The 26,424-nt window shown below is 44.0% G+C and overlaps 1 protein-coding gene across 3 annotated transcripts in view; it reads left to right on the top strand.

The window, feature by feature from the left end:
• LOC132977166 (CD276 antigen-like) overlaps positions 1–26,424 on the top strand; it is a 160,486-nt gene that overhangs the window by 114,399 nt on the left and 19,663 nt on the right. For 2 of the 3 annotated variants that reach the window (XM_061041607.1, XM_061041606.1), the window contains exons 2-4: positions 389–712; positions 3,643–3,921; positions 8,040–8,318. In XM_061041607.1, the coding sequence (XP_060897590.1) occupies positions 389–712; positions 3,643–3,921; positions 8,040–8,318 (882 nt within the window). The remainder of the gene's footprint in view (positions 1–388; positions 713–3,642; positions 3,922–8,039; positions 8,319–26,424) is intronic. The other variant, XM_061041608.1, reaches the window with a different exon arrangement.

Raw genomic sequence — 26,424 nt, 5'->3', positions numbered from 1 at the left:
AGTTTGACTAAAGAAACGTATGAATACTGATGTAAACATTCACTAGTCTCTGTTCATAAGTGTGACATGTTTGTTTTTTATCTTTGATATCAGATGAATGTGTAAAGAAAAGGATCAGGAGACAGAAACATCAACATGAGGCTTTATAAATGAGATAGATGGTTAAATATGATGAATATGTGTCACATAGTAAAATGTAAACGACTGTGAAGACGCCCGAGTTCAGTGGAAATGATTTCATTATGACATTTAGCTACACAAAGATAAACAGTGAGATTATTATGATCATAAACTGACATTAGATTATCACACAAACTTCCATGAATCTGTTCTAACTTTATTTTTCTGCATATAAACAAACTGATTCATCCTCGTGTTTCTGTCTCAGGTCGAGTGGTGGTGAAAGAAGACAGTGATGCTGTGTTACCGTGTTCCCTCAGCACCAAGGAGAACATCGAGACGAAGCTGTTTGACTGGAAGAAAGACGATCACAAGGAGGTGTTCATGTACGACGGAGGAGATTATTACGGTCACGGCCTTTCAGGTCAAGACAAACAGTTTGAAGGTCGAGTCTCACATTTTAACGACGAGCTGAAGAACGGTAACGCCTCCATAAAGATCAGGAAGACCAAGGTGGCCGACAGTGGAAACTACACCTGTTTTTTTCCTCGTCTGCAGCCGAGTCAAATGTTCCACATTGAGCTGGTTGTTGGTGAGTTTTCTCGTTCAGTCAGACGTGTTTGAAGAGTCCCAGGTGGATTTAAAAGAAACATCTGGCAGGTGTTCATCCCCACAGAGCTGCAGCCACATCTGGAGAGACACAGTTTGTATCAGACATGAAACACGTGATCCATAATGTCACTCTGCACAGCCACAGTTCAGCTCTACACAGATTATAAAGACAGCACATTTAGATTCTTCCTCCAGGGTGAAGTTGATCATCTGTCCCTCTAACATCTCATGTCTTTTACCTTCCAGGTGCTATCTTAACCTCTTGGTGTTTGTTGGTTATTTGGAGTATTTTAGTCTCGTATTACCTCCACATTTTAAACTGTATTATTCTGAGAACACAAGGAGCTGATACGTGTTCTTTATATGACTGTAAAGCAAACACTCTGAGGTTTCATCAGGTGAGTCCATGTTCATTAAGGTTATTAAAGAGTTGAACAGACGAAGAATTAAACAGCTGCTAATCAACATTTTCTTTGTTTTGTTTCATTTAATTTCATCTTCCAGATCCAGAAAACTCTGTCATTATTACGTCCATCAGGCTGAAACTCTCAGGACTTGTCCTTCCACTTGTCTTTAATGTGTGTGTGAAGTTTCATGTTGACAGACTGAACAGGCTCGGAGATATTTGACAAAGTGCAGTACAGAGTTTGTCCAGCAGGTGTCCACAGAGCTCTCTAAAACTTCTCCAAAGTGACAGAAAGAAGTTAATTAAACTCTTTATGACGCTGACAAAATGTCCAAATGTGTTTAATGTAATTATATCAAAGATTTTATTCATATTTAAATACATATGAACTTATCTACATCACTAAATTATGTCTCTTTAATCATAGAAATAAAGTTTCTCTGTTATTAGAGGGACTAACTGTCACAGGAAGTCAGAAACCGTTAACTTCCATATATGGTCAGACAGGTAACTTCACCGGAAACAGACTCGGAGGGGTTTCATGGTGCTGACTTCTCATTGGTTAGAAGTAGCTGTCAATCAGACGGAATAGCGCTCGTGGAGTGATGCTGTCCTCTGATTGGCTGATGGAGTTTAAAGTCCGGTAGGTCCGTCACTTCAGGTCGTATTAAGCTGCCGATTGGTTCGTTGTGTTGGTGGGCGTTTCCTGATTTCAGAGCTCCTGAAGCTCATTGGTGTAAACTTGTGTCAGTACTTTAATATGAACTGATATCGCGTTGTTTCTAAAGTTTAACGAGCGGCGCTAAAAACATGAAAGAGACACAACGGAAGTTTGTGAAGTTTAATTTCACTCCGGTTTGATTTCTAAGAGCTGGGTTGAGTTGGTGAGATTTATCTATCAACAATGAGCCATAGTCCGTCCATAAATGTCTGTTTTTACATCTAGAAATACATTTGAACGACAGCTAAACAGGTGAGCTTGATAGTTGTTAACAGTTTACTGCCGTAAAGTAAGACTGCTCTATTTCAAAGTCGTAATTTCTAAAGTTAGTTCTTGAAATCATCTGAAACAACAAACCTGTAAGCTTTCAAATGAGGTGTTATATGTTTGTGTTTACAGCCGGAGTTCATATGAAAATATCAAGTTTATTTATTTTTCATTGTTTACATATAAATCTGGGGTCGCGTGCTACCTCCGCGTGATATAAGGTTAAAGGTCAGGTCAGAGGAAAACATCCCAGGTGAGTTATGTTTTGATGACGTCACTGAACGTTACATCTACACACAGGATTTGTAACTCACCTTTCTAGTGATCTGAGTACATTTTATTTGTTTTGATGTGAATGGCTCCATTCTGGATGATATTTAATATTTCACATGGAGACAAAATCAATCACGTAAATAAGTCTGACTTTAAATGATGAATCCTAAATGAAGTTATTTTAAAGGTATCAGTCTCTCTGAAAAACATTATGAGCCACAGAACAATCCTCAGACATTTACACCTATCTTTAATTATTTGAACAATCATGCACTAAATGATTTTCTGTTCAGGTGTTTCTGTTATTTATAGAACAGTCATTGGTATGAAGAGAGTTTAAAACTAAAGTGTTTTTATAAACAGTTTATGTGCATCATTAACTGTGGTCTCCAAAATGATCAGTTTATTCAATCCATATCTCTCTGACAGTTTCAGCAGAACAGTTTGTCACAGTCGGCTCAAAGGAGGAGACAAGGAGTTACTCAGAATGACATTTATTTACATCCACATTAATGAACCAACCCAACAAACATTGTGCGATGTGGAGATCAGTAAGAGAATGAGTGAAGGAATGATGAGTGGTGTGTTGTTGGGAAAACCCAACAAAAGAAAAGAGAAGCATTGGGGAGCAGCCTTTCTCCCTCTTTTTCTCCCACAATGAAGAAGTGCACCGGGCCCAGGTGTTCCCAGTCCACGATCACCCAGACACACCCACTGGTACCTAAAACACAAAGCAGCCAACCAGGAAAAGAAGAACCCAGCAGGGTCGTCACGAGGTGAAACAGCTTCAGCAACACTTTTAGTATGAGAGCGACTGGTTTCATCTCGTGGCGTTCATCAAGAAACACATTGCAAACATCATTTAAAAAGGCCTGTCATCATAAATATAACCAATAATGTAGGTCCGCATAAATATCAGCCAATGAGGCTCCTGCAGAGGTCGGCTGGTTGAATTAGTTGGTTAGACTAATGAGAGCTGGCGAGGGGGCGTGTCCAACAAAGGTGAGAATGACCATATTTGGTCAATAAGTTGGAAACTTGGGCTGGTTTAGAGTTTGCACGGGGATGTTTAAGAATGCTGTTTAAGAAGTGCTGCTGGAGCTTTTTGACCTCTTCAAGCCGTTCACTCTTCACGTGGTAGGTGGTGAAGTTTTCATCTGCAGGACAGAAAACCTTCATGAAGTTTTATTTATTTATCAGTGATGTCTCACTAAAACTTTATGTCCATTAACACCGTCCACAGGAGCCGCTTCAGAGCCGTACGTCACCATACTCGAGGACACAAAGGACTGGTCTCTGCTGCAGTGTTTAGTCAGAGGAGCTTCTCCTCGACCTAAAGTGGAGTGGAGGGACAGTTCTGGAAACATCCTTCATGCTAAAGAACCACAGGTCACAGAAAGAGGAGGCAGCTACGACATCATCCTCCAAACCACTGTGACCAAGACCGACCACTACAGCTGTGTGGTCACACAGGACCAGATCAAACACCACACTGAGGCAGAGATTCATGTGTTTATACATGGTAAGACAATTTCTAGTCTAATACCTTTAACAGTTTATGTTTTATTGTGTGAGCAAAGTGAAAGGTTTGTTCAGACTGAACACAAAGCAGAAATCTTAAAGCAGAGGAGACTAAATCAACATTTCCTTTTCTACATATTCCTGGTGTTTGATGTAAAGTCTCTGTGAATTAAAGGCAGTGTTAAAGAAGTGAAGATAGAAATATACAAATAGGAAGACATTAAAGTGTTTAAAACACAGAAATGGATCTTAAAGCGTTGATATTACTCTGAAGCTGAAACGTTCCCCCACAGCACTGATGTGAAAGAAGAAATGTGTCTGGTGTTTTCAGCTTCCAGAACTTTGGATGTTAACTCAGGGGTAAGAGATTCCTTATCCCAGTGCATGGACACACAGGCACAGACAAACTGTTAGCAATCAGAGAAGACCCTCATGCAGAATCACAGGGCAGAGGCAGGAGTAAGGCAACAACTGAGAGTTTACTGAAGTTTTCAGGCAGAGAAAAATTCAGTTTGTTCCAGAGGTCAAAACCAAAAATCAGGACAACCAGGCAGAAGTACAGGAATCAGGTAAACACTCAAAACAGGAATCAGGTAAACACTCAAAACAGGAATCAGACAAACACTCAAAACAAGAATCAGACAAACACTCAAAACAGGAATCAGGTAAACACTCAAAACAGGAATCAGACAAACACTCAAAACAGGAATCAAACAAACACTCAAAACAGGAATCAGGCAAACACTCAAAACAGGAATCAGGCAAACACTCAAAACAGGTATCAGACAAACACTCAAAACAGGAATCAGACAAACACTCAAAACAGGAATCAGGTAAACACTCAAAACAGGAATCAGGTAAACACTCAAAACAGGTAAAGGTCAAAAATTCAAAAGGCAGTCCATACAATCAGACAGGAGCACAAACTACGATCTGGCAAAGTGACTGGTTTAAGTACTGAGGGGTAAATGAGCAAACAGGTGGGACAGAGGGGTGTGTGCAGGAGGAGCAGGAGGAGGAGCAGGAGGAGGAGCAGGAGGAGCAGCAGCAGGAGGAGCAGCAGGAGCAGCAGCAGGAGGAGCAGCAGCAGGAGGAGCAGGAGGAGGAGCAGGAGGAGGAGGAGCAGCAGCAGGAGCAGCAGCAGGAGGAGGAGCAGGAGGAGCAGCAGCAGGAGGAGCAGCAGGAGCAGCAGCAGGAGGAGCAGCAGCAGGAGCAGCAGCAGGAGGAGGAGCAGCAGGAGGAGCAGCAGCAGGAGGAGCAGCAGCAGCAGGAGCAGCAGGAGGAGGAGCAGGAGGAGCAGCAGCAGGAGGAGCAGGAGGAGCAGGAGGAGCAGCAGGAGGAGCAGCAGCAGGGAGGGGTTTACGAGGAGCAGGAAGCTCCATGACACAAACAGAGCCAACTCAAATAGAAAAGATCTTTATTGTCATAAAAACAACAGAAGTCATCGAGCAGCAGCTAGAGTCGGCGGTCCTGCTTAGATTTGGCATTTCACTGCCTGTTGAAAGAAACAGTTTCTCAGTGTGTTTGTGTTGATTTGATTGTCCTGTGTCTCCTTCCAGAGGGGAGGGAGGATAAGAGACGTGTCCAGGATGGGTGGGGTCTTTTATAATACAACTGGCTTTCCTTTGGCGCCGGTCGGTGTATACGTCGCTGACGGCTGGTAGTTTAGTCCCGATCACCCGCTCTGCCGCCCCTCACCCCCGGCTGTAGGTCCCTCCTGTCCTCTGCTGTTCAGCTGCTGAACCACACAGCGCAGCAGTAGATCAGGAGGCTTTCTAAGGTGGCTCTATAAAAGTTTATCAGCAGGGGTTGAGGGAGCTGAGGAAGTGGAGTCTCTGCTGTTAGGAGATGTTTTTATAAACCAGGTGAGGTCAGCTGACATGTAAACCCCCAGGTGTCAGTCTGGAGCAGCTGATTGAACAAACGGACTAAAGACAAAATATGATCTGCTTACAGTGAGGAGAAGATGAAAGAATATGTAAGGTGACACTTAAATAATGGCATTAATATTCTAACTCTTGATGATGTGTTTCTGTGTGGAGGTCATCATATCTGGTCTCTGTGTGAACATCATGAACTCTTTTTATCTTCAAACTAAAACATTCCTGCAGACATGAATCTAAAAGAGCAAAACTAAACAACACCTGCTGCTCCTTCACACAGGATCAGGAGCTCACTTTAATGTTTCACACCTTCAACTCAAACTTCTTTACTTCACAGTTTTTACTGCAGCTGGTCCTGCTGGATTCATCTCCATGGTTACCGTGTTGCTGCTCTCTGATTGGACGCTGCTGCAGATGTTACCTGGTCACCAAAGAGCTCCTGACTGAGAGCTGCACTCAGACGTGACTTCAGACTGAATCAGTGCTCTGAAACGAGTCAGTCGTTAGTTATGATGGAGGAAAGATTTCACACACAAACACACACACACATTTATAAGGAGCGGCGTGCCGTCACAGGAATCGGAGACGTTTCAGTGAGTGAGAAGAGACGACGTGTTAATAATGTGAAACATGTCGGAGCTGAATCTACTGAGGCCGACATGATCATTAAAACAGAGTATAACTAGGAGCCTCCTTTAGCTCCAAACACATGCACTGATCGTCCCTTTAATCATTTGATCCATGGAGGTCACTAAAGGCCTTAAAGGGACAGTACACAGTTTGACCGTGTGCTCGTTTGACCTTCTTATGACCACACGGCGTGTTACCTGCAGGAGATGAAAACATACTCGAGCAGCTTCACTAAAAGTCCCACCTTCAAGAAAAACACAGAAACCTGAGTGTCCGCTGTGTTTGTCAATATTTACACCTCTCCATCAGACCGCCTTTTCCTCGGGGACTACTTTCTTTAAAACCGCACAGCGTCCGTGTTCCTCCACGTGCAGCTCGCCGTATCAGATCAGCGTCACAGAAGAGACGAGGAATAATCACATCACATACGTTCCACTTTAGAGCCGTATGAAATGAAAAGAGCGCTTCCATCTCCATGGACGCTCACAGATTCTCACCGTCCAATCAGGAAGGGCTACATGACCTTTAACCTGAACTTAGAGACGGCTCACTCGTCGTCCTGAACGGCTTCTGATCAACGGAGACACAACCCGCGTCTGCTGGGAGGGAGTGATTGACAGCTGTTTTGGCCTACAGCCATTCCCAGGAGGCGGGACTTAGCATGTGACAGGCTGAGATAAACTAAGGCGTGTATAGTAGAGGAATATAAAAGAAGAGAAGTGGAGATACATGAAGGGATGTGAAATCTTCTTTCCATGAACCTTTGTTTCCTCCGTGTCCACAGGAGCAGCTTCAGAGCCGTACGTCATTGGTTCTCCTACCGTCGTTCTTTTGTAACGACGCCCTCGTTTTAATCCACCCAGACACGGAGGGGGGGGGGCTGTGACTCCTCTTCAACATGGTAGTACGACTTCTGGTGCGTTCCATTTACCTCTCAAGTGGAATGTCCGAGCTAGGATTGACGTCACACCCGAGTTGAGCGCGTTCCCGTGACCAGTTTGAAAACCAGTTTGACCAGCAACATGGACGCCTCCAGCAGTTCTTTAGTTTGATAACAACACACTACGTGATAGTTTGTGTCTGAACGTCACATGACCACATGTCCACAGAGAGAACGTAGACGATACCATCGCTGTGATTGATTTCATTACATCAGTTTCATCTTAAACGTTACTGTAGATGCACGCAGCAGCCATGTTGGATTTTAGCTCGGGCTACTGAGGTCGCTCCGAGTTTCCAGAGTTGGAGTTCTGACTTCAGGGCCGTCGTTCCTCCTCCAGGTGGTGGCAGGGCGTACGGTTGGACAGGGAGGGGTTCCCTCCAAAAGAGACATAAATACTGCTGAAGGAAACATGGCAGTCCTGTATTTGTGAAGTCAGAGCTGAGAACAAGAAACCCAGAGGGAGTTTAAATTCACTCTCTTATTATGAAGTCTTTACTCCACAATACTAAATGTTTATTTCATGTTCATATTCAGAATGTCTTTTAAATATATTGCTTGTCTTCTTCTTTGTGATACTTTACTTATCTACCTCAACATGTTTTAATGTGAAACATCTATTCTGCAGGTTTCTGATGAAATCTTTTCTTTCTATTGTCTCCACAGGCGCTGCTTCCAAGCCGTCTGTCACCATCCTCGATGAATCAAAGGACTGGTCTCTGCTGCAGTGTGAAGTTTATGGAGCTTCTCCTCGACCTAAAGTGGAGTGGAGGGACAGTTCTGGAAACATCCTTCATGCTAAAGAACCACAGGTCACAGAAAGAGGAGGCAGCTACGACATCATCCTCCAAACCACTGTGACCAAGACCGACCACTACAGCTGTGTGGTCACACAGGACCAGATCAACCACCACACTGAGGCAGAGACCTACGTTCACATCAACGGTGAGATCTTTTCATAGTTTAAACTCTAAAGCTGATCTGATGAGACAGGAGGAAGTTTCTTCAGAATGTTTCAGAGTTTTAATCCCACGTTTCCTGAGACTCCTCGCTCTAAATATCCTGAATCTACATTTAAGGCTTCAAACAGAAACTGAAGGTTGTGTTTAAAGGTCACATATTCTCCTCCTAATAAAGATGAACTACAGAGTAACGTTAGTTTGTCCTGATGATGATGAACGGCAGGAGACCACCAGTCTGAAAAGATGTTTCATTATTTATTCAGAATTCAGCATTTTATATTTATGTGAGGGCTGTCCAACCAGCAACATTTAGAATCTCCATTAATCGCTAAATTTCAAAAGTTAGTCGTGATTAAAGACATTTTTAATCCCGTGTGTAACCCTAACTCTAACCCTATGCAATAACATGTTCAACCTGTAATATCATGTATGTGGGAGAAACAAACAAGCAGCTGAAATACAGATTGAGACGACAAATCTACCAAAGAAACAAAGGCAAAGAAAATGGGTCCGTTTACATGCACTTCAGAAGACGTGGAGCAGACGATCTGAAAACAGAAGGCATCAAAAGCAACACAAACTGGTCCAGAAGTCAACGCCTCAGAATGGAAACCACGTTCATCAAATGATTGAAAAGAAAGAAACCAAACGGGCCAAATGAAAAACTTTGATTCAGGCCGCCATCTCCTGCTCAGAAGACGGAAGGACAGTTGTTTGGTTTCTCTGCTTTTAACTGCAGCCAACAAGGAAAACGGGGAAATACCGCCACCTGCTGGTGCACCAACAACAACACGGTCTCCCCCTACCTGCTTTTATCCACGGTGCAATGCTGCCACCTGGTGTCGAAAAGGTGGAAGGACAGTGAGAGGGTTTCTCCGGATTGTTTCACATCTATGGAGTTTTAGATGAAACAAAAAGTAGTTTAAAATGTTTTTATCTTGTTTTAATGAATGGATGACTTTGTGCATGTTGTTTTGTGTGTGTTTTACTTTCCTTTATTTATTGACAGCATGATCTTAGCACTTTATTTAAAGCTTGATCAGGACACACAGAGTATTGCGTCTGTATCGGCCTTTGCAGGTGGTCAAAGAAAAGAGTGCAGCGAGGGACTAAAGACGGGAGTGAAGCTGTGACGTCGTTATGAATGACTTCCAGATCCAAGATGCTTTAGTCATTTATTCTACAAAACACAAGAAACTACAACTGCAGTTACCGGGTCGTAAAATCAACTTGTGATGGCAGTGCGGTGTAGTGTGGCGGTCAACAGAAATGTTCTGCTCCCACGCTCACCCCCTCTCTCCATCTGAGACTAAACCAGGTGAACAGGTGAGTGCGGCTCATATAATCACTGACATCACCACGACATGTCAGGTGAACACACCCACCACCAGTAACAAGAAGTAAACAATAAAGAAACCAGTAAACAAACCATGAAACCAAACACACCATCAACTTACATTCATGGCTCCGACACAGAGGATCCAGAAAGCCTCCAGCCTCCACAACAACTCCATCGTCACGCTCCAGGAGAAACCTCACAGCACAGGATACAACAGCATCAGCGTCTGTAACGTATCCACCTCCCACTCACCTGTATATATCAGAGTCAGCAAAGCAGCTCCACCAATCAGGACGTTTGTGACCACAGGGAGGACACACAGAGCACTTGTTTTATTGATTTATTACTACCCCATGAACACTTTGAACACTAAGCTGCATGTGATTTAACGCTGTCCTCTTTTACCGTGTGAACTTTGATGATTTAACGACATTTATCAATTGATTTATTTATTGTTGTACTCACCTGTTAGAGAAACTTACCTGCATCATTTCATTCTTTTCTTTGCTCTCAGGGGAGGAGGGTCAGGGTCTCCACCTCACCTGTACACAAAGAAACAACAACTTCCCACTTACCTGAACCCTAATCCTAACCATCCATCTCCACATCGTCCTCTTCCCTGCTTTTTATTCTTAACCTCACCCACAATCCTAAAGCTAACTGTGAACCCAGCAGCCTCCCTAAACCTGACCGCTTCCTTCTCTTCAACAGAACCAAATCAATCTGTTTACTTTGAATCTACCATGAGATGTTTTAATGTTCTTCTCTTTTAGACTTTTAGCTCTTTTTAGGGTTTTATGATCTGCTTTCTCTCCCGCCTACTTAGAGGGGATTTCAAGAGGAGGACCCCCTCCTACCAATTAAAGAAATACTGACCAGGGCCTGTGCCATCTTTGCACCACAAGCTGCTCAGACCTAAGTCCCTTAACCTATATACAAACTGATAGGCTTTTATTTTGAAGGTTTGCACTGTCTTAAGCTGAGAGTACTTTACTTGCTGTGTGCTTTTATTGTGAAAGGATAGAGTCAGACAAACTAACCACTAGGCCACCGGCGCCCCAAACGAGAGCACTTCAGAGTCCACTACAGAGAATATGTGAACATCAGACTGAACTTCCTGAAGCTGCAGACAGAAGAGGAAGAATCAGGGAGTCTGCTGGAAAACATGAGAAAGAACTGAAGTTAGTTTTGAATGTTTCCGTCAGTCTTCTTCACGTTGAACACAAACCCAGTATCAGATCTGAAACCAGCTTCAGTGTCCTCGTTCTGAGGATCCAAGTGAAAACACGTCTCAGGACCATTCAGGGACTGAAGTCAGAAGAAAGCAGCCACGTTTCTTTTCCACAGGGGAAAGAAATGCGGTTCTAATATCTGTGAGTTATTGTCCCACATGTTGAAGTAGCTGCTGCGTTTAGTGAGAGACCAAGGAAACAAACATCAAGGAGGAAACTTCAAACATGTAGAAACTGTTTGATTATTGATGTTTGTTTTCAGTTCTTCACTCTAAACTGACGGGAGACTAAAAAGTGGGACCAAACTTGAAGTGTGAATCAGTTCAATGATGGTTCCTGGTCATCATTTGATCCCTTACAGACACATCTGGACTTTAAAGTGCAGTTTGTATGAACGATGTAAACATGTTGTTCATCACGTCACAGAGAGAGTCCTGGATGATCAACATGTTGGTGTGAACGTCGTCTTTACACGCTCTTTCTTCACTGCAGCAGAGTGTTGCTGGATCACAAACTGAACTCAATTTAAACCAGATTTCAGTTTGAACTGAGAGAGAAACTTTACATGAAAACATCAGAGACATGTTGACATGTTTCAATGTGAAACCAGGAGGTCCAAAAAGTCTTCAGCTCCACATTTACTCACATTTACTTTAAGAAGCAGTGTGTGTGTTTCACTGTTTGTCCACTAGAGGGCGCTGTCAGCTTGATCTGCACCTTGTTTAAAGGTCATCTCGCTGCATACAGTCACAGTGTTTAACTGATCACATCTCAAGTTTCATTTCAAACTGTTTTTAGTGTTTATTTAAAGATTGTTGATCCTTTAATGAGCTAAAGTTCCAGTTTCAGTCGTCTCTGAGAACATGAGAGGTTTAAAAACTCTCCGTAAATGATCCTGAAAGTATAAAAACAGCTCTTTAAAAAACGCTGAGACGAGTTCATCTCCTTTATTCAAAAGTCCTGCAGGTCAAAGTGTCAGGTGAATAAACTTCAAGTAGTTTAAAGCATCATGAAACTCTAAACTGTGACGCAGTAAACAGTGGTGAGATGAAGTCCAGATGTGATGTGTGTAAAGATCCAGATGTTGACGAGCAGGAGGTGAAGATGGTCCTTTGGGTGCTCAGAGTGTGCTCACATGTAAACAGTGTGAAGTGGATTCAAAGTTTGTCGGTGCTGATGAGCAGCTCGTCTCAGAAACAGGACGAAGCTCCAACATCAGCCTCCTCACTGCTGAGAGCCAAAAACCAAAAGGAGGCTGAGAGCTGAGCAGAGCTGACGTCACACTGCTCACACACACACACACACACACACACACACACACACACACACACACACACACACACAGAGACACACACACACACACACACAGACACACAGAGACACACACACAGAGACACACACACACACACAGAGACACACACACACAGAGACACACACACACACTCACATAGACACAGAGACACACACACACACACTCACACACACACAGAGAGACACACAGACACACACACACACACACACCTGCTGCTGTTCTCTGTGTGTCCAATGTGACGTCCAGTCTGATCTGAGTGTGATATGAAACTACACTCTGAGTGATACACAAACTTTTTGTTTCTGTTTCAGGTTCTATTGCTGGATGGATTGTAGCTGCTGCTGGAGTGCCTAGTGCTCTTTTGGTTGTTGGTGTCATCGTCCAAGCTGGTCTCTTTGCCACAGGTCGCATCAGTTGTCGTAAAGGTAAGTTAAAGAACATAAAGTCTACCTGTGTGTCTCTCTTTAAGAGTCTTGTCAGTAGTCGTATCTCCTCAGTCTTCAGTCTGTTTTTTACTCTCTCAGTCAGATCAGTCAGTCGTGATTTTCTTGAACATCATTTTGTTTTTTCTTCCTGCAGACGAGGAGAAAGGTGAACCCATAAAAGACCGCACTGAATCCGACCTTCTAGCTGAATGAAGTCAGGTAGACTCACGTCGTGTTCCTTCAAACCTCTGACTCTGGAACTCCAAAGTTATTGAACCTAATCTGCCTTAATCCCAACATGAAGATGATTTCATCTGTTTGACCATCATGATGTCATACTTGAAAACAGCTGAGTGAGGGATCAAATCCAAGCAGGTGTTTGTTATCACATTTGAATGAACGCCGTGGAGATCGGGCTTTTTACAATCAGAGCCCGTCGACTTTGGAACGACCTGAGGAGCATGTTCATGACACATCCTTACACCTCTAACGTTTACTCTGCTTTAAATACACTGCAGCTTTAATGCATGATCATTTCATTAATATCATCTCTGAATGTAATCCAGGGTTTAAAACGTAAAGGTCTCCCTGTGAACATCCCAGAGAGCCTCTGACTGAGGATTTAAAGAAACACTTTAAAAAACAGGATTCATGTGAGAAAGTGTGAAATAGAAGTCCCTGTTTGTGTTTGCTCTCCTGTTGATCCAGTGTGTGAATGAAGAAATGAGAGCAAAGGCGCTTTACGACTGACGGAGAATCAAAGCCTCAGTACTTCACTGAACTACAGCTGCTGTTTGACTGTAAATACATGAGATTCTGTTGCTGCTACACTGAGATATAATGAGACTTTAAGATGTGGGACGAGGATGTATCTCTTCTTTAGACTTTATAAAGCCGAGTGTGTCAGGTAGAGACAAACACAGAGCTGAAGTATGCTCCTAAACGTTTCTTTATGCTGCTGATGAATGACGCTCTGATGGTTAGAACGTGATATCAGGCTGTGCTTCATCATTCACATCCACCTGCTGGAATAAAACATGATCAATGTTACACTGTGTGTTGGGACTGCTTCTTATGGAGCAGGATTTTTAGGATCAATGAGTGAGTTCACATCATGACTTTGTTGTTTTATTCTTTTTGAATATCAGGATTCATCGTTTTATGTCTGGTTTTCATTTTTAAATTCTAAATTCAGACTTCAGATCTGTTTCCACATGTGGCACTTCTCCTCCTGTAAGTGTTTGATGTCTGAAGAGAAGAAATCAAGAATATTTATATGAAATAAAAACATTATAAACTGTAAACATGATGAGATAAACATCAATCTAAGTACATGAATAAAACAATCAGACATTAGATAGCCTTTACATTCTTTTAACATCAGGACGTTTCACCAAATAGATTACTGTAATTGTTAGAGCCATTTGTGTGTTCAGTATGTATGTGTGCTCTGTGGTAGTTCCTTGTGCTCACAGTAGGGGGCACATTCACTTTGGTGTTGGGAAGGTTACAAGTAGAAGAAGAGTTAATCACGGACAGGTGAGCAGCCCACCGTGAGAGGCACACAGTTTCTGACCGCTGTTAAAATGTATCGTGAATGGAACATTTATCCTGGCTTTGTTTTACATTCAAGTTATAATGGAATAAGTGTATGTAGACAACCAGAACATGTATTGTAAATGAACGATTCAGATAAACCTGTTTGAGTGTGACAGCACGGAGTTGATTGAATTATTGCCACGAAACACAGAAACAACGCGTCAATTAAGTACAGTAGGCTATCAGCCCCTCAGTGGATCAAACTTTAGAAAAGCAAGATCAAGCCACTACATTAAGTCAAAAACTTTAAATTGGACAATTGGAAGCTGAAAGAACGCCATCGTTGCATAGAGGCAGATTCAACGTTGGATTCCCCAAGACTTGTTTGGCTCGCTGGAGGACGCCGGGTGTATTGTTCGTTAGGAGGAGGACGCCGGGTGTATTGTTCGTTAGGAGGAGGACGCCGGGTGTATTGTTCGTTAGGAGGAGGACGTCGGGTGTATTGTTCGTTAGGAGGACGCCGGGTGTATTGTTCGTTAGGAGGAGGACGTCGGGTGTATTGTTCGTTAGGAGGAGGACGCCGGGTGTATTGTTCGTTAGGAGGAGGACGCCGGGTGTATTGTTCGTTAGGAGGAGGACGTCGGGTGTATTGTTCGTTAGGAGGAGGACGCCGGGTGTATTGTTCGTTAGGAGGAGGACGTCGGGTGTATTGTTCGTTAGGAGGAGGACGCCGGGTGTATTGTTCGTTAGGAGGAGGACGCCGGGTGTATTGTTCGTTAGGAGGAGGACGCCGGGTGTATTGTTCGTTAGGAGGACGCCGGGTGTATTGTTCGTTAGGAGGAGGACGCCGGGTGTATTGTTCGTTAGGAGGAGGACGTCGGGTGTATTGTTCGTTAGGAGGAGGACGTCGGGTGTATTGTTCGTTAGGAGGACGCCGGGTGTATTGTTCGTTAGGAGGACGCCGGGTGTATTGTTCGTTAGGAGGACGCCGGGTGTATTGTTCGTTAGGAGGAGGACGTCGGGTGTATTGTTCGTTACGAGGAGGACGTCGGGTGTATTGTTCGTTAGGAGGAGGACGCCGGGTGTATTGTTCGTTAGGAGGAGGACGTCGGGTGTATTGTTCGTTAGGAGGAGGACGTCGGGTGTATTGTTCGTTAGGAGGACGTCGGGTGTATTGTTCGTTAGGAGGAGGACACCGGGTGTATTGTTCGTTAGGAGGAGGACGTCGGGTGTATTGTTCGTTAGGAGGACGCCGGGTGTATTGTTCGTTAGGAGGAGGACGTCGGGTGTATTGTTCGTTACGAGGAGGACGCCGGGTGTATTGTTCGTTAGGAGGAGGACGCCGGGTGTATTGTTCGTTAGGAGGAGGACGTCGGGTGTATTGTTCGTTAGGAGGAGGACGCCGGGTGTATTGTTCGTTAGGAGGAGGACGCCGGGTGTATTGTTCGTTAGGAGGAGGACGCCGGGTGCATTGTTCGTTAGGAGGACGTCGGGTGTATTGTTCGTTAGGAGGAGGACGCCGGGTGTATTGTTCGTTACGAGGAGGACGCCGGGTGTATTGTTCGTTAGGAGGAGGACGTCGGGTGTATTGTTCGTTAGGAGGAGGACGTCGGGTGTATTGTTCGTTAGGAGGACGCCGGGTGTATTGTTCGTTAGGAGGAGGACGCCGGGTGTATTGTTCGTTACGAGGAGGACGCCGGGTGTATTGTTCGTTAGGAGGAGGACGTCGGGTGTATTGTTCGTTAGGAGGAGGACGTCGGGTGTATTGTTCGTTAGGAGGAGGACGCCGGGTGTATTGTTCGTTAGGAGGAGGACGTCGGGTGTATTGTTCGTTAGGAGGAGGACGCCGGGTGTATTGTTCGTTAGGAGGAGGACGCCGGGTGTATTGTTCGTTAGGAGGAGGACGTCGGGTGTATTGTTCGTTAGGAGGAGGACGTCGGGTGTATTGTTCGTTAGGAGGAGGACGCCGGGTGTATTGTTCGTTAGGAGGAGGACGCCGGGTGTATTGTTCGTTAGGAGGAGGACGCCGGGTGTATTGTTCGTTAGGAGGAGGACGTCGGGTGTATTGTTCGTTACGAGGAGGACGCCGGGTGTATTGTTCGTTAGGAGGAGGACGTCGGGTGTATTGTTCGTTAGGAGGAGGACGCCGGGTGTATTGTTCGTTAGGAGGAGGACGCCGGGTGTATTGTTCGTTAGGAGGAGGACGCCGGGTGCATTGTTCGTTAGGAGGACGTCGGGTGTATTGTTCGTTAGGAGGAGGACGCCGGGTGTATTGTTCGTTACGAGGAGGACGCCGGGTGTATTGTTCGTTAGGAGGAGGACGTCGGGTGTATTGTTCGTTAGGAGGAGGACGTCGGGTGTATTGTTCGTTAGGAGGACGCCGGGTGTATTGTTCGTTAGGAGGAGGACGCCGGGTGTATTGTTCGTTACGAGGAGGACGCCGGGTGTATTGTTCGTTAGGAGGAGGACGCCGGGTGTATTGTTCGTTACGAGGAGGACACCGGGTGTATTGTTCGTTAGGAGGAGGACGCCGGATGTATTGTTCGTTAGGAGGACGCCGGGTGTATTGTTCGTTAGGAGGAGGACGCCGGGTGTATTGTTCGTTACAAGGAGGACGCCGGGTGTATTGTTCGTTAGGAGGAGGACGCCGGGTGTATTGTTCGTTAGGAGGAGGACGCCGGGTGTATTGTTCGTTAGGAGGAGGACGCCGGGTGTATTGTTCGTTAGGAGGAGGACGCCGGGTGTATTGTTCGTTAGGAGGAGGACGCCGGGTGTATTGTTCGTTAGGAGGACGCCGGGTGTATTGTTCGTTAGGAGGACGCCGGGTGTATTGTTCGTTAGGAGGAGGACGTCGGGTGTATTGTTCGTTACGAGGAGGACGTCGGGTGTATTGTTCGTTAGGAGGAGGACGCCGGGTGTATTGTTCGTTAGGAGGAGGACGTCGGGTGTATTGTTCGTTACGAGGAGGACGCCGGGTGTATTGTTCGTTAGGAGGAGGACGCCGGGTGTATTGTTCGTTAGGAGGAGGACGTCGGGTGTATTGTTCGTTAGGAGGACGTCGGGTGTATTGTTCGTTAGGAGGAGGACGTCGGGTGTATTGTTCGTTAGGAGGAGGACGCCGGGTGTATTGTTCGTTAGGAGGAGGACGCCGGGTGTATTGTTCGTTAGGAGGAGGACGCCGGGTGTATTGTTCGTTAGGAGGAGGACGTCGGGTGTATTGTTCGTTACAAGGAGGACGCCGGGTGTATTGTTCGTTAGGAGGAGGACGCCGGGTGTATTGTTCGTTAGGAGGAGGACGCCGGGTGTATTGTTCGTTACAAGGAGGACGCCGGGTGTATTGTTCGTTAGGAGGAGGACGCCGGGTGTATTGTTCGTTAGGAGGAGGACGCCGGGTGTATTGTTCGTTAGGAGGAGGACGTCGGGTGTATTGTTCGTTAGGAGGAGGACGTCGGGTGTATTGTTCGTTAGGAGGACGCCGGGTGTATTGTTCGTTAGGAGGACGCCGGGTGTATTGTTCGTTAGGAGGACGCCGGGTGTATTGTTCGTTAGGAGGAGGACGTCGGGTGTATTGTTCGTTACGAGGAGGACGTCGGGTGTATTGTTCGTTAGGAGGAGGACGCCGGGTGTATTGTTCGTTAGGAGGAGGACGTCGGGTGTATTGTTCGTTACGAGGAGGACGCCGGGTGTATTGTTCGTTAGGAGGAGGACGCCGGGTGTATTGTTCGTTAGGAGGACGCCGGGTGTATTGTTCGTTACGAGGAGGACGTCGGGTGTATTGTTCGTTAGGAGGAGGACGTCGGGTGTATTGTTCGTTAGGAGGACGTCGGGTGTATTGTTCGTTAGGAGGACGCCGGGTGTATTGTTCGTTAGGAGGAGGACGCCGGGTGTATTGTTCGTTACGAGGAGGACGCCGGGTGTATTGTTCGTTAGGAGGAGGACGTCGGGTGTATTGTTCGTTAGGAGGAGGACGTCGGGTGTATTGTTCGTTAGGAGGAGGACGCCGGGTGTATTGTTCGTTACGAGGAGGACACCGGGTGTATTGTTCGTTAGGAGGAGGACGCCGGGTGTATTGTTCGTTAGGAGGAGGACGCCGGGTGTATTGTTCGTTAGGAGGAGGACGCCGGGTGTATTGTTCGTTAGGAGGAGGACGCCGGGTGTATTGTTCGTTAGGAGGAGGACGCCGGGTGTATTGTTCGTTAGGAGGAGGACGCCGGGTGTATTGTTCGTTAGGAGGACGCCGGGTGTATTGTTCGTTAGGAGGAGGACGCCGGGTGTATTGTTCGTTAGGAGGACGCCGGGTGCATTGTTCGTTACGAGGAGGACGCCGGGTGTATTGTTCGTTAGGAGGAGGACGTCGGGTGTATTGTTCGTTAGGAGGAGGACGTCGGGTGTATTGTTCGTTAGGAGGAGGACGCCGATCATCAGACAGCGTGTTCCAAAAGGTATCGTTATCAGACCGGTCCGGCTCTACGAGGTATGTGTAGCTCTACCAGGTTTATGGCCATGTTTAAATGTGTGCACACAACTTTGCGAGCGTAATCCCAATGCATTGGTCGCCAAAAATAAACTGATCGTTGCGAAATAAGACTGAACTTTGTGATCGATTGTAATGTTCGTGCTGGACGTGCGTTATGGAACAATCTAAACAAAACGGGGACATAATGGACGGTAAAATTGACGAGCAGGCAGCTGCGCGCACAGCTGATCCGGCGGCGGCTCGAACAGCTGATCCTGCTGCGGCTGCAGCGGAAATGGGTAACGTTAATGAAACACAGTCTGTGAAGGGTAAAAGATCTGTTAAATTAACTTACAAAGCTCTGGCTGAAAAGGTAGAAAGAAAAGATAAATTAAATAAGGCCAGAAATTTAAGAAAAATAACTCCGGAGCTCATGCAGCGCAGCAGGGTGAAAGAGGAAAAATGTACACTTGAAAAAATGGTTTGTCTGTGTGGGGAAGCAAAAGTTGTGCATGATTCTCTGGTGCCTTTAATGCCCACTGATGAAAGGGATAAACAAGATACATGGTTTTCTGCAAAAATGCTTGCTGAGAAGGGTTTCATTTCTGATGTTGAAAATTGGTTGACAAACAATGACAATAATGATGATGTGGCTGTTGATGTGAATCTTGAAGTTGATGTTAACCCTTTTGATGATGTCAGACCTGATGACAGCATATCAAATGTTACCAGTAAACACTCTAACTGCAAAAGTGCAGCCAGTGGTAAAAGCAAATCCTCTTCCTGCATCAAAGTACAGGCAGAAAGAGCTGCACTTCTTGCTCGTGTTGCAATACTTAAGGAAAAGCATGCTTTGGAGGCCCAGGAGGAACAGTTACGAAGAAGAAGGGAGCAGCTCACCCTTGATGCTGAAATAGCTGCATCCACAGCAAAACTGGCTGTTTTACAAGCTGCTTCAGATTGTTCAGGAGACTCCGAAGCATCATCAAATGGGATGAATTCTTATTTTGAAAGGAAAAATGGACAACAAACAACATCAAAAAGTCTCAATCCTGCAGCAAAGACATATGAACACTTTACATGGAGCACACAGCAACAAAGGAATTCCCCTGTATGTCATAATGAAACAAGTGCACAGAACACTCAGCCTGGTGCAAACAGGAAGCAATGCATCTTTGGATCAAATCATGAGACAAAGTTGGAAAACAAGACTGAATGGCATGGAACAGAACAACATCAAACCCCCTCTTTGCCTATGGCTCATGTTGAGCAACAACAGCATACACATTCTCTACAAATGCAAGGAGACATAGTCACTATAATGCATCGACAGAATGAAATAACAGAAGCTCTCGTTCAACAGCAACGTCTCATGTCTTTACCATCTAGAGACATCCCAGTGTTCGACGGTGATCCACTTCAGTATAGAAACTTCATTAAAGCTTTTGAGCATGGTGTTGAATCAGAAGCTAACAAAGCTGACTGCCTTTATTTTCTGGAACAGTTTACAAGAGGACAGCCAAGAGAGCTGGTGAGGAGTTGTCAGCACATGAGTCCTGACAGAGGATACCAACTGGCTAAAGAGCTTCTACAAGAGCACTTTGGAAATGAGTACAGGATTGCTGCGGCTTACATAGAGAAGGCCCTGGCTTGGCCTGCAATAAAGTCAGAGGACGTAAAGGCACTACAAGCCATTGCTCTGTTTCTGCGTGGTTGTTGTAATGTCATGGAGGAGCTTCAATATATGCAAGAACTCGACATGCCAACCAATATGAGAGCAATAATGACAAAACTTCCATTCAAGCTCAGAGAAAGATGGAGGACAAAAGCACATGAGATCTTGGAGAGGCACAACTGCAGAGCGAGATTCAAGGATCTTGTCATGTTCATTGAATGTCAGGTAAAGATTGTTTCTGACCCTCTTTTTGGAGACATCCAGGACACACAATGTGGTTTAGCCATGAAGAGTGTTAACATGTCACAGCCCAAGTTCAGCAGAGTCAAAGGTAACAGCTTTGCAACTACAGTCACAGCTGTTGACACAACCAAGGAATCTGGGAGTTCATGGTCAGTCCCAGAAAGGCAGGATTCCTTGAAAAGGTCTAAACACACTTGAAACACAGCAAACCTAAAACAGGGTTTTCAGTGGCTGCTGTAAATAGGATCTCTGTAGGTAAGTTGGAGGAAATGCTAAGCAACCAATACAACCAGGACTTCAATGAAAAGAGTTCAGAGGAAAGGGCAATGTCAAGAGAGGACCTCAGGTTCTTGGAGATAATGGACAAGTCAGCAAAGCTTCAGGATGGACATTACAGCCTGAGAATGCCCTTCAGGAAAAATCTGCCCACTCTTCCAAATAATCTCTCAATGGTCAAGCAAAGGCTGATGGGATTAAAAGGGAAGTTCAGGAAAGATGAGCTATATCACAAGGAATATACCAGCTTCTTCACAGATGTTATCAGGAATGGCTATGCAGAAAAGGTGCCTTGCCATCAGCTGGACTGTGGAAATGGAAAGCTCTGGTATATACCCCACCACGCTGTACGTCATCCCAAAAAGGCCACTTTACGTTTTGTGTTCGACTGTGCAGCTGAGTTTAAAGGAACCTCGCTTAACAGCCAGCTTCTTCAAGGCCCCAACCTCACTAGTTCCCTGTTTGGGGTCCTTACAAGATTCAGGCAGGAGCCCATAGCATTCATGGGGGATATACAGTCTATGTTCTACCAGGTCAAGGTGGCCGAAGAAGACAAAGACTTCCTTTGATTCTTGTGGTGGCCTGAGGGCAATGTGAGTCAAGAGATAGTGGAGTATCGAATGACAGTTCACTTGTTCGGTGCTGTGCCAGTTATGCACTGAGGAAAACAGCCACAGGACAATAGTGCTCACTTTTCGCCACAGGTGGTGGAAACAGTCAAACGAAATTTCTATGTGGATGACTGCTTGAAGAGCTTGCCCTCAGAAGAGGAGGCGGTTGCCATGGTCCAAGCTCTTAACAACATCTGTCAGAAAGGAGGCTTCACTCTGACAAAGTGGGTCAGTAACAGCCGTGCAGTGATCTGTGATCAGTTCAGTTTATGATCCACTGGGTTTCCTTGCACCAATAACACTGCCAGCCAAGATCATGTTGCAGGAGCTCTGTAGGAGACGTTGTGGATGGGACGACAACATACCTGAAGACATTGGCAATCAGTGGATAAGATGGCTGGAAGACCTGAAAGGGGCCCTTGAGAGGTGCATTAAGCCCAAACACTTTGGACAGCTCACTAAGGCGCAACTGCATCACTTCTCTGATGCTAGCCAGGAGGGATTTGACATTGTTACCTACTTCATGATTGAGAACAGCAGAAGCAGTGTCCATGTCTCGTTTCTGCTGGGCAAAGCCAGAGTCACCCCCCTCAAAATATATTATTATAATATTTAAAAACAATTGTTTGTCTCCAGAAGATGGTGAGGGTCCGATATGAGAGAGACGATTCTATTCTTGACATTTTGACTTTTTTTAAGGAGCCTCTGAAGTCTCCAAAAGTGAAAACTTTTATTCTGTTTGCAAAACACAATCATCTTTTTTTATCTGTTATTTTTTAACCTTTTTGCCATTATTGATATGACAACTGAAGAGAGACGACATGAAGCAAAGGTCAGAGGTCAGAATCGAACCACGGCTGCTGTGATCGGGACTATCACTTTATTCAAAGAACAATAATGTAAAAGACTTCAGGTACATAGAAAGTTTCACATTTAAATGAAAGAAGTTTAAAATAATATTATAGCACATACATACAGAAAAGTATAAATATGAGAATATATATTTTTAATAATTTAAAAATATATGTAAATCAACAAAGATGCATACTTTGTAGAGAAATCATTTTTATTTTTAATAACTATTTTACGCAATGACGTCACAGTGAAGGACGTAACAACGTCCGACCGTTGACGTTATTTGGTTGTCGGTTGTTAATATTGTTAATATTTACAGTCTGTGGTTGTTCGTTACAGTTTGTCGGTTAAGATTTTATAAACCGGGATTAGATTGATTAAATATGCGGGACGACATTTAAATGGTTTAATCTGAAAGTTTCTTGTATATAAATGAGTAAAACTTTAAATGAATTCAGTAAAACTTGATCAATTCTTGCTCTGAACGGAAGGTGACGGACGACGGTGAAGATAAAAGCTAAAAGCTAACTCCGGTAATGAGGATGCTAACGTGAAGGAGACAGTTTGATGTGAGGAATGGAGGAAGATGAAGAGGATGAAGAAGAAGAAGAAGAAGACGAGGACGGTCTGAACAGCTGCATTTATTCTATGAGTTGACTTTATGAGTTTAAAGTTTAGTTCAATTCAAATTACTGTCATGTGCTAACGTTAGCTACAGCTAGCAGGCGGGTCTGATGCTGTTTCCATAGTAACGGAGGAAGACTGCGCTGTTTCCATAGTAACAGTCTAACGGTCACTTTTTACTCCCAGCTGAAGGATAATAATGTCCATCAGGAATTTATTGTTCACTCTTTGTTTATATTTGTTGTTGAATTATTTGTGCTTTTGTTCAGTAATATTCCCGGAGTTATGAAATGTTGTTGTTCTGTTGTCATCTGATTTGTTGTTGTTGTTTGTTCAAACATTATTAACACCTCCTGTAAAAAACTAAATTATTGAAATCTGACTAATATAAATATTTTAATGAGCATCTAAATACATGCTTTTTTAAAGTACAATTGTCTTTGCTGCGTATCATTTAAATAAAATAGTAAATCTCCAGAGAACTGTTTGGACTACATAAGTAAGCTTAGCTACCTACAGTAAGGAACACACTGTCAAACTTATGGCCCGTGGGCCGTGTCCGGTCCGACAGCAGGTTTCATCCGGCCCGCGAGACGTTTGGGAAGAAGGGGAAATTTATTGATTTATATTTTTATGAGATTTTGTATAAATGAAACATTTTTAATACTTATTTTCCCCAAATTGTAATAAAAACATTTGTATAATGAGGAACGTAAAGGGCAATAAAATGATAGGAACATTAATTAAACTGTGAACTATCTTCTCAGGGAGTAACAGAAAAAGAAGAGATGGCACGGAGATGTCATAGATTCATGGTGCATAAAAAGTCAGCGACAGAGTAAGATTACAGTGAGGACTCGTAGAAGAACGGAGGGTTATTAAAAGTTTTATGATTTCAACAACTGCGCCCTTGTTTTAAAAAGACTGAGACTTTGAATACTGTGTTTGTTGTTGTGTTGTTGTTGTTGTTGTTGTTGTTGTTGTTGTTTTGTTTGTATGGAACGTCTAGGACAGGATCTAAGGACCCTCGGGGGTCCCTGGACCTGAGTTTGGACACCACAGCTCTAAACCACACTGCTGCTGCTGAATTCACTTAAGAGTTAGAAGTCTGAAGTGATGGGGTCTGGTCACTCCTGTTCTTGATGATTTGGCGCCCTCTGGTGTCCTGAAACAAACAGTACTCTATATTGTGTATCGTTTTAGTGGTTGTAGTAGTTTGACAGTATTTATCATTTATCCACACAAAGAAAAACATAAACCCTTTATTCATATTATTAATAAAAAAACAGAGAGGGATTAAACTGATGGAAAAGGTTCAGGCTGAAGATGACACCTGAGTGTTATTCATCTCCATCATTCTAAAGAACAGGAGTGCAGCGTAGTATTATTATTATTATCACATTTGGTGGGGAGTGGTCTTTATAATCATGTGGTCTGCACAATATAAATACTAAAGGATAATAAAAGTATAATTATTTGGTGTCTTATAATTTGTAACTGCCTTTGTATTTATTTTATTTTATTTTGTGTGTATGAAGAAGGTGAACATTGCTTTTATTCATTCTTGTTGAATGTTTAGTGTAGATGCCTTGCTGTTATTTGCTTCTTGATGTTGATTCCTACGAGATGTTGTTCTACTATATAAAGTTGTGAAGAAAAAAGTTTTGTTTCCGTTAAAATGATCAGCTCGCGCTCCTTGGTTGCGGTTACGCACCTCATCTCGAAATAGAGAAGTCGAAAACGAAACGAAAGTTCAGTTGAGTTTCTGACGCAGACAGAAGAAAGGTCGTTAAAAACACTAAATACTCAAAGTCAGAATCAACAACAATGGAGTCTGCTCTTCTCTTTTCTCTCTGTCTCCTTTGGTCGGTATCAACGTTTGATGATGTTAACGGTAAGAAAGAACAATAAGGGCTCCTTTTTCTTGTGGTTGTTTTGTATGCTTCCTGTAGCCGAGCTGATCAAAATCATACGATGTTAAACGAGGAGCAGTAATAATGTCGACGGACATGTTTAAACACTAATAAGTGAAAACTTGTGAATACCTAGTTATTTATTGACTGTTGGTGACATGGAGCGAGGCCTTGTTCCTCCCTGAATAAACGGACAGTTATGCTGCGTTCAAGTGCTGCTCGTTATTTCGAGTTGTAAAGTCGTTTTTCAAACTTCAGTGTGTTCCCGGGATTTCAGTTTTAACAGCAGTCGAGCCAAACAATCGTTTCTGTCTTCAGTATGTAAGACCCATGTCATCGGTAGCCTACATGTTCCTACATGATGTAGATCAGGGAGGGGCAACTTTGGTCACAGCAAGGGCCACATTCATTTAATTCTCACTGCCAGAGGGCCAAATTGTAGTTTAGAAAAACGATTACAGTCAATTATGTCTCAAATTTAACTTCAACATAAACCAGTGATCAAATATAATTATGGACATATTTCTGGTTTTCATGACTTCATGGCAGATTTTGTCAAGTTTTCTTCATGTTTCCAATTAATTGACCTGAGGGCCACATTGAGGGTTGATGGGGGCCGCATGTGGCCCCCGGGCCGCCAGTTGCCCACCCCTGATGTAGGCCTACATGTTCCGCCCACTACAATCTTCTGATCCTGCGAAGGCAGTGTGTCTTGGATTACTTTGGTTCACCATCTATTTTTATTTCTAAGCACCATGCTGGCCAGGTGCTGCCTGTTTCCAAAACTTTGCTCCAGATGTTTCCTCCATGTCGCAAATTAGACGGCCCAGAGTTCAGTGACCTAACAAGTGGTACTTTGTTTTTAAAGGGACAGTAAATGAATAAACACACACAGTGGGGAAAGCTTTAACTGAAAAAAAATACCTGCATAACCAACAAGGCAAGATTACATAGTTTAGAGGTTCTGACACTCAGAGACGTCAGTCTGCATTTAGGTGGACAAAGACGAGAAAGCATGAAAGGTTTCTTTGATATAATATGTTGATGCTCCATTAATAAACTTTACTCTAACTGTTTTCAGGTTTTCTGCATGTAAACAAACTGATTCATCCTCGTGTTTCTGTCTCAGGTCGAGTGGTGGTGAAAGAAGACAGTGATGTTGTGTTACCGTGTTCCCTCAGCACCAAGGAGAACATTGAGACGAAGCTGTTTGACTGGAAGAAAGACGATCACAAGGAGGTGTTCATGTACGACGGAGGAGATTATTACGGTCACGGCCTTTCAGGTCAAGACAAACAGTTTGAAGGTCGAGTCTCACATTTTAACGACCAGCTGAAGAACGGTAACGCCTCCATAAAGATCAGGAAGATGAAGGTGGCCGACAGTGGAAACTACACCTGTTTTTTTCCTCGTCTGGGTCAAGAGTTCTACATTGAGCTGGTTGTTGGTGAGTATTTTTAAAATAACAGTTAAAAACATTTTTACTGAGATGACTGGTTTCAGAGTCACTGATGAACTTTCTTTTTAAAGTAGTCAGAAATCACATGTTTGATATTTACTAAACAGTACAGGTTCTATCACTCTGCACA

Source organism: Labrus mixtus, chromosome 7 (genome assembly GCF_963584025.1).
Source record: "Labrus mixtus chromosome 7, fLabMix1.1, whole genome shotgun sequence".
In the NCBI taxonomy this organism is placed as follows: Eukaryota; Metazoa; Chordata; class Actinopteri; order Labriformes; family Labridae; genus Labrus; species Labrus mixtus.
Note: the sequence above shows the minus strand (reverse complement) of the source record. Positions and strands in the feature narration are given on the sequence as shown.